The following is a 9,203-nucleotide window of genomic DNA, read 5'->3' on the forward strand; positions in this document are numbered from 1 at the left end:
AGATTAACGTAGACTCCATGGACAATAATATTGTAGAAACTGAACACTGCAATACAAATATACACACAAAGGTGTTTATTCTTGTAAAACTGGAAAAACAAAATGTATTATCAGTGATAATAAAAAAGATGGTTACAACGTTAATAAATAGAAACTGATGCCTAACAAGGTGGCATGAAAACAGACACAACTACTGCATGAAAACAGACACAACTACTGACACGACTACTAACACGTATCCACTACTGAGACCTTATTCAAACTTCCTAAAAACCCTCTACTGCTGCATGACCAAGTCATGTAAATAAAAAACTCAACATAATAATTATTAAATAATAACAACTAAAACAAATAAGTTTAGATTAAATCCCAACAAATATTAATGCTTAATGCTTTATTCCGAATTGTTGAACTGAAAAAGGGAATAATTTGGATAGATGATTATGATGTTTCGAAATTCGGATTGACAGATCTTCAGAAGGTTCTTGGTATTATACCACAGGCGCCAGTTCTATTTTCAGGTAAACCTATAAGAAGTCATCTGTTTTATTTTTTGTGTTGTCAGAAAGTTCTGCAGAACAGAAGAAGCCAAAATATAATGGACTTGGGTCAATTCGGCCCCGACAGTGGCACCTTCCGATAATAGTAAATCTTGTTTCTGTAGAACATAAGGATGACACTCTAAGCATATCCATTCTCTGACGACTTTTATGTTTTATATTAATACAAACATATAGCATGTGCAAAGCACAGGTATTTTGATCATATTCAGCAGCAAAGCCTAAAACTTATTTTAGGGGTGGTGGGCAATACCTGAGTCTTTAATCAAATTAGGAGGATATGTTTTGAGGAGTTTTATTTATATAAAAACCTTATGCCCTTGAGCGTCTATTTTCTTAATGTCTTTTTTATTCGTCAAGGAACCGTGAGATTCAATCTTGATCCCTTCGATGAACACAATGATGCTGATTTATGGGAATCGCTAGAGAGGGCACATTTAAAGGATGTCATTAGGAGGAATTCCTTGGGGCTGGACACAGAGGTATTTAAGCATAAAACCGAGTGTTTTTAATATATTGGATTGATAATGTACACTTATTTTCAGAACAAGTTGTGTTACCTTTCAATCGTATTTCAAAACATTTTATCTTGATTATAAAAAATCTCTATGTTTTCTATGGGGCATAAGTTTAAATTTCTTGACTACTCAGTAGGTAAGACAGTGAATGATTTCTATCTTTAATGTAGAATTGAATCCATCGCTTGTACTTTAACTAGCTTAGAAACTTTTGTGTCCGTGATTCTCCATTTCTTACTAATATCAGGTGTATCATGTATGTTTGGAAAACTGTTTTTGAAATGTCTCTTTGAGGAGGTGAAGTAATACACAAAGATTTTCCTTGTTGGAACTAAGGATTATTGCTAAAGTGTAGGTCAATTCATGTAGCATATATTTTTTATATTATACATTTCATTTAATCAGAACAACACAAAATTATAAGATTCTTTTTTATGAGACCATAAACTTCTTGCATGAGATTATGCCTTATATTTACGTAAGAAGATCCTGTCATTTAATAATACCATTCAGAAAGACAACTGTAACGCTCTCCAAACCCGGGTCAGAAGTTTTGGGACCACAACACACACACACACACCATATTTAAACCTGTATATAAAGTATTATATGCATTGACCCTTCTTTACACGACCACGGATCGCAACAGGTTAAAGTATGAAAACAAGCCACAACCTTAACTTTTATTACATCGTACCAAATCCCAATTAGTTCAATTTACAATTGCTAATGATATCATTGTTACAATCTTGCATAACTCATCTACATTATAAAGCTCCTACTAGCTCGATCCAACTTAACCGGAAACTCTAGCTCGCACACTGGACAGAGAATCCTCGTTACCAACACTTTCTTTTTCAACTGTTGAAAATACAAAAAGATTTGCAAGAGTGAGCTAACTAGCTCAACAAGTCATAATAGCAATAACGAGGGTTAAACAATAACCAATTGAAATGATTCAGAAGAATCAAGTTTCTGAATAAGCAATGATTAGAATTGGATATTCACTTTTCATTTAAAAAAAACCAAGGTTAGGTTGCTGATCAGTCACGCACTAACCCCGAGCAAGGCTCCCAGCTTTGCTCTATATACTGGATCCAAGGCACGCATTGGCCTACTATGACCACGAATCTGTTCCGACCACGAATCTGTTCCGACCACGAATCCGGTCCATATTTATAAAACCATCCAATTCTAAAATAATTTAAAAATGATAACCAATGTAAATCAACAAGCTGAATCATAAACAACATTTATCTTGAAGCATAGGGTGATTCACAATACCATGAAGATATAATAAGAAATTCAAAAAATTGGCTTTCAATAAAGGAAATAATCAGAAAGTAGAAGACCAAGGGTTCCAAGGATTGGTCTTCTGTTAAACAAGGAATAAGTGTTGGTATGTCAAGCAATTCAATATCATAAATCATTATGTGGTAGATATGTATTTGTGGAGTAGTATCGTATGTGTCTGGCTCGTATCTGAGAATTCAACAATCAATGGTTTATGAAGATTAAGGCTTATGGCTCAAAATCAATAAGAATCAGGGTTCAAGGTTAAATAGTTTAAAGCGTTTGCAATATAAAACAAGAGTTATTTTGAATAATAGCAACATGTTATGAGAAAGTTCGAAAATGTTTGCAATATATCTTGAAGAAGGTTTAGAAGTACTTGCCTTATCACCGACGATTTCCACTTTACTTGTACTCATCTAATAGTTTTACTCATCAACCACTTTCCTTCTCTTTCTATATCTTGCTTCTATTTATCAATCACTTGCCTTCTCTTTCTACGCTTCGATTCTATTTATGGATCACTGGTTTCCTTTCCTATGCCTTGCTGACTCTGCTAGGCATCACAAGTATCTATCAATTATTCATACTCATATTATTCTAATCGTCACATAGACGTTATAGGCTTTTATCTACCCTTCGTTTCATCCAAATCCGATTTACGGTTTGAAAGTTATGACTAAAACAGTCAAACCATGACCACATAGGCATATAACGCATCAATTAGTTAGCATGTAGCACATAACACGTAAGGTATTCAATCAAAATGATTTTTCAAAGAAGATTCGGGGTTAAAATGATTTTCCAAGTATTTAATACAAATTTTTGAACATATTTCGGAATTAAAACGGGATTCTGAATCATTTTATAATTAAATAATAGGGTATGAACACCCGAATCTGACTCTAAAATAATTTTATAATAATTATCGAGCCTTGAAAATAATTTAAAATAATATTTTAAAGCTCGAACTATTTTTCGGAATTTGTAAATCAATTTTTAAATAATTAAATCTAATTATTAAATCAATTAAAATTAATTAATAATTAATTAAAATAATTAAAAACTAATTAAAATTAATTAATAAAATAATTTTGATTTATTTTTGAACAAATAAATAATTAAAATAATTTTCTGAATTTAAAATAATTAAATAAATATTTTTTCTGATTTTTAAAATAATAAAAATATCATTTTCAAAATAAAGTAAACAGAAATCCTGTTTTTGTACGTTTTTAAAATTAAAATACGAGTTTTGTAAATAAGGGAGACTTCCAAGGGCCAAACTGCAATTTGACACCCCTGGTCGTCTTCCCCGACCTTCCCGCCGGCAGCTTTTCCGGAGGCCGGAAAATCTCCAGAATCGAACCAAATTCAGGGGGATTGTTCCCCTACATCCCAGCAACACATATATGTATTCAAATCGAGCAAAAGATCAACGATTAATTCAGAAATGCGGCAAGAAAAGTTACGCCGCCGTCGAGTCAAACTCCGGCGAGGCCCTTCCCGAAATCCTTTGTTCAATTTGTTTATACCATTTAACTCCCTGCTCCACGATCTATTCATTAGTGCCCTCAATTTCAACACATAACCCCAAACAAAGAAAAACCCAAATTCCAATTAAGAACATTCAAACTCTATAAACCCTAATTTTTGAATTCGAGAATCAAACTCAATTTTCTACATGTTATTGAACTCTATTTTTGACATATAATATACCAAATTGATCAGGAGAAAATTATTTACAAGATTATTCCATCAAATCACACAAACAACATCAAGAACAAAAATTCCTATTTTAATTCATAAATAATTCGAAATAAAATAATTAAATCAGAAAAATACCTTGATTTCTGCACAAAAATGGATGGTTGATTCAGAAAGGTATTTTCGAGAGCTTCGATTTGATATATTGCACGCCCGAATCGGAGTTCGATAACGCCTTCGTTCGTACGTTTGATTCTAAAGAACGCGGCATGAATTCGATATTTTCTCTGTATTTTACGGGGTTTTACTGACTGATTGTGATTATACGAATAAAATGAAATGATAAAAGGGCTATATATATTTTTGGAATATTGTTTCGTTTTGGATCGTTAAATTAGTTGCTTAGCCGCTAAGTAACTGCAAAAAAGATCCGATTTGATACCCGTATTGGATAATTATCCAAACCGGGCTTTTTATAAAACACTTTATACGAAAATAATGTAATAATATCCCGTCTTTCGAGAATACGGGTTCTGTTGGTTTACCGAAATGATTATCGTATCGAAAATCTTGCGCCGGGCCGTGCACGGGTCAAACCGTAATCCGGATTGAAAAAGTCAAAACACGGAAAATATCCGGAATTACCAGATTAGGTTAGGAAGGAGTTTTCGGAAAAGTTTCGGGTTGTAAAAACGTAAAAACGGTTGAAGTCGGACAATTCCCGGCTTTATAAAATAATTTGGTAATTATTCAGAAAATAATTAATAAATTAATAAATCAATATAAAATCATATAACAGTCCAAAAATTACCAGAAAAATACCGTAATTATCTATATTTTATTCTGGTCAGACCAAAATTAACATACTTATACTTTATCATATATAAGCATCCACATGTCCACACCAATCATCAGATAATTCACCAAAAATCATATAAAAATTATTTATTGATAAAAATAATTACATGCGATATCCCGAATATTGCACCAACTTCCGCAAGTTAAAGAACATTTTTAAGGTTCATTAGAGGCCATACCTACTGTTACTCCAGCAAAATTATTTCGTAATTTTTTTACCTTAACTTTCCGAATATTTGCTCAATTTTAATATGCATAAAGAAGGGATTAGGGGCCACAGGTGCGTCAGTGAGATATATTTTCTTATGTCGTTTCTTATATACTTATAATAATTCTACCATCAGATTTTCAAGACAAAGTCTGAGCAATCTGAATTGCAGAACTCGAAGGTTCTTGGTATTATACCTACCCTGTTTTATCTCTTTTTCAACTAAGAGTTATATCTTTGGTTCAACTTGTCAAGATATCGGAGGCAGGGGAAAATTTCAGTGTTAGGCAGAGACAACTACTAAGTCTTGCTCGTGCATTGCTTCGTAGATCAAAGGTTCTTGTTCTCGATGAAGCAACAACTGCTGTTAATGTTAGGACTGATGCACTAATCCAAAAAACTATTCGTGAAGAATTCAAATTTTGGATGATGCTCATTGTTGCTCATCGACTAAATACAATTATTGATTGCAATCAAATTCTTTTGCTAGATGTGGGTCAGGTATGAAATATATCTCGTGTCTTTACTTTATATTTAGTTTTGCACCAACTCGCATTTGTCCAAAATGCAGATTTGTTGTTTTTTCTTCACAGTTCAGGATAGCTATGTTTTAATGATAAATGTGCATGTATCAGGTCCTGGAGTGTGATACCCCTAAAGCACTACTTCTTAATGAATAAAGCTCTTTCTCCAAGATGGTTGAAAGCACAGGGGCCGCAAATGCTCAATACTTGCGAAGTTTAGTACACAGCATATAATTTGAAACAAAAAAGAAGATGCTTAAAACTAAAGTCTAAAAACAGAACATACTTGTTGTTGTTCAGTTGTTCTGCTCCGGTCCCAAAACCGCCGATACACACTATACATAAGATAAAAAAGATTACATCCTATTTTCAACCCAAGAAGAAGCAAACAACTACTTGTGAAGATGAAGAACCTTCTGCCGCGTCACTGGAGATGGAGTTGAGCCTCAATTGGAAGATGAAATTCTTAGGGATTATTTGATAGTGTATATTGAAAAGGAGATTGCGGAGACCATTTCTGCCGAGGAGATCATTGATTCTTTTTATTTGATCAAAGAAATGCGTTCTGCCGAGGAGATCATTGATTCTTTTTATTTGATCAAAGAAATGCGTGCACATCTCAAATAAATCTGTATGTTTTCTACTTTTATTTATTTTGGTCCCCCATGTTAGATTCCTTGTTCCGCCCCTGGTCTATTTTGAATCTGACCGCTAAATAATCCCTCATTGCGACCAACTTAGATAATTCATGAGCCCGTCACTTGCCCCCAAAAATAATTATTTTGTTTGTGCACTTCAAAGTTTAACTTAATTTATGTCAAATACAAAGTGGCCATGTGTTCAATGTGGGACTAATGTGGGACTGGGGTGTTACCGGAATCCTATTCATGAAACCAAAAGAGCATGGTCATTCACCTTGCACTACTACAATTCTCTAATACACACATTCAGACTGCAACTCACTATGATATCTTATAACTCAAATTGTCAGGTCTTTCATTGATGAGTAGGTTAGGTCGAAACAGACTTCAACATTCAACGAACGTTTTCGGAGACAACACTATTAATTGGGACCAGATTGAGATGTAGTTAAGAGATATTCCTGGAGATTGTAATCTGCTGATGTACAAAATCTTGTTCTTCATTTAAGAATGTAATCTACTGGCTACTTCTAAGGCTGCTGAACATAATATATTTTACAGTTTAAAATATACATGTCAAGTTTCATTATACTGTGCTGCTAAAAAATGAGTCCTTAAGCTCCTCCAACTTTGGACATTCATAAACATACAACTCTTGAAGAACAGGCATATTTTCTTTCTCCACTCTCAAACTTTCAAAATTATCAAGAGACCACAGATAAAGATGGGTAAGGTTTTACCCGTTTTATATTATTTGAAAAAAATCAGGAAAACAGACTATTATCCAGCGGAAATCGTGAATTAACCTTCTCTGTCTACAATGACAAGATTAGGGATATGAGCGACCTTGTAAAATTCGGGTCCTTGTTCACCATTTTCCAGGAGAACCCTATCATACAATCCTGAAGGCATCTTCCACAATATTAGTTCTCGAAGACAATTGAGAAATATGAGTTCTTCGGGAAGCTCCTCCAACTTTAGACAAGTATGAATAAACAAATCTTGAAGAAGAGGCATGCTTCCTTTCTCCACCCTCCAACTTTCAAAATTGTCAAGATTCCCCAGATGAAGCCGGGTGAGTCTTGGGAAACCCATGGCTGAGCATACCATTTCCTTTCCTTTATATGCGCCATAAAATAATTTCAAATCCCTCAAAGTTGGAATCTTCTTCAGTACTCGCATTGGGTCTTCCTCCAGGCACGATTTCCGTAAGGTTAACTTGGTGATACGAATCAACGACACATCAATATGATTATGATTAAGTTGTTGCTGCTGCTCAAATATTTCACACAACTCTGGGAGCTTTCCATGCATTTCTAATTCCTGAAGGCTGAACTTATGATTCCAAAACAACTGTCTGATCATGTCTGGATCATTTCTCCATCCTGGATCACCAGATATCCGTATAACAAGGCTCAAGTACAGGACAGAGGAATTTGATGACAAGGCTAAATCAGATAAGTACTTTAACATCTCTTTCACATCATCATAACCACCCTCTGCTTTCAGCGTTAGTCTCCGAAGACCGGATAATTTTGGCAGATTCTTAATCTCACACCACTCAGTATTGAAATTTTCGAGTGTCTCTAATTTGCTCAGTCCATTGAACCTTAATTTGGTATTCTTCAGTAATTGGAGAGAGACCCAAGGAGGTAAATACAAATGACGCAAAAATGACAACTTGCCCAAATCATTACTTGACACCGGTGACTTAAAATTATCATCCGGCACATTTAGGTTGAGAGTCTGTAGCAGCACCAAGTTATGTATCCATGGAAAAGTTATCAAATTAGAACCCCTTAGACTGAGATAGCGCAAGTAAACAAGGCTGCCTAATACTCTTCCGATATTAGTACCAAAAAAGGCACCGGAAACAGATCGTTGAGGATGTCTTATGTTTTCAAGAGATAAAACTCTTAGTAACTTAAAATTGGCAAAATACAGTCCCAATCGTAGTTACTGACTTTCATCTTCATGATCCACATTTCGAAATAAAATTGATCGGTATTGTTGGTGATTCGGTTTCCTGGAAAAGTAAGAATTAGCTTCTATGACTCTTTTATCATAAAATACAAGCTGTCTAGTTTTAGCAACCCGAGAGACATCATAACGATTGAGATTCAAGTCATTTCCTTCCCCAATATCAATTGCTTCGAAAAAATCTTCTCCTTTTGCCTGGAATAATGATAGGTCTCTCATAAGGTCATGCAGAGAACAACTTTTGAATTTCGTAAGCGATGATTCCAAATCATTAAATCTCACTTGAACCATACTCCTATGGACCAGTTCTCCCATGTAAGATTTAGCGACTTGTATTATCGTCTCTCCTTTCCTTTTGTCACTTGATAGTACTATTCCCTCGGCAATCCATAACTGATATAAAGTTTCTGCATCTGTCCATTCATCTTCCATAAATTTACTCAAATATAAAAAGCATGGTTTCAGTTGAGGGGGCAAAACGTTGTAACTCAGAATTAAATTGTCAAACAGTTGTTCTTGTTGGTTTTTTCCAAACCCCTTCCCTTCTTTTAGAGATGATATACTATCATCGCACACCTTCTTCCACTCATCAAAGGTCGGTTTTGTTACGAGAATTCCCCCCAAAATCATTATAGCTAGTGGAAGACCGCCACAATTTCTAACCATTTCTCTTCCCATTTTTTCCATCCTTTTATAATCTCTAGCAATGTCTGTAACAGACAAAACAACAAGAAATATTTGTATAAGCCTACAAAATATTGAGATTGGCCTATTAATTAAGTTAAAATGAAACAGTTAGAAATAGGCAAGACAGTGATTTGACACTATGCAACATATTCTTCTGCAACTGATTTTTTGTAAGTTCTAAAATTGGTTTAACTATATTTATTGTCAATATTCTAGAAGTTTTAGAG

The 9,203-nt window shown here is 34.3% G+C and overlaps 1 protein-coding gene and 1 pseudogene across 1 annotated transcript; one reads left to right on the top strand and one right to left on the bottom strand.

Moving 5' to 3' along the window:
- The first annotated feature begins 382 nt into the window (after positions 1-382).
- On the top strand, positions 383-5,902 carry LOC141696615 (ABC transporter C family member 2-like; annotated as a pseudogene).
- Positions 5,903-7,110: 1,208 nt separating this feature from the next.
- LOC141696616 (putative disease resistance protein RXW24L) lies at positions 7,111-8,721 on the bottom strand. The gene is made up of 3 exons (XM_074500734.1): positions 8,572-8,721; positions 8,383-8,484; positions 7,111-8,232 (listed from the first exon to the last, which is right to left on the bottom strand). The coding sequence occupies exons 1-3, from the start codon at positions 8,719-8,721 to the stop codon at positions 7,111-7,113; spliced, it is 1,374 nt and encodes a 457-aa protein (XP_074356835.1).
- Between the last annotated feature and the right edge of the window lie 482 nt (positions 8,722-9,203).

This window comes from Apium graveolens, chromosome 11 (assembly GCF_009905375.1).
Source record: "Apium graveolens cultivar Ventura chromosome 11, ASM990537v1, whole genome shotgun sequence".
Classification (NCBI taxonomy): domain Eukaryota; kingdom Viridiplantae; phylum Streptophyta; class Magnoliopsida; order Apiales; family Apiaceae; genus Apium; species Apium graveolens.

Excerpts from the sequence above, each read along its gene's own strand:
- LOC141696616 (XM_074500734.1), bottom strand. The coding sequence starts at position 8,721 with ATGGAAGATGAATGGACAGATGCAGAAACTTTATATCAGTTATGGATT. Across the intron at positions 8,485-8,571 it reads TCCATAGGAGTATGGTTCAA|GCAAAAGGAGAAGATTTTTT; the intron begins GTGAGATTTAAT and ends TCATTATTCCAG. Across the intron at positions 8,233-8,382 it reads TTGCTAAAACTAGACAGCTT|TTACTAAGAGTTTTATCTCT; the intron begins GTATTTTATGAT and ends GCCAATTTTAAG.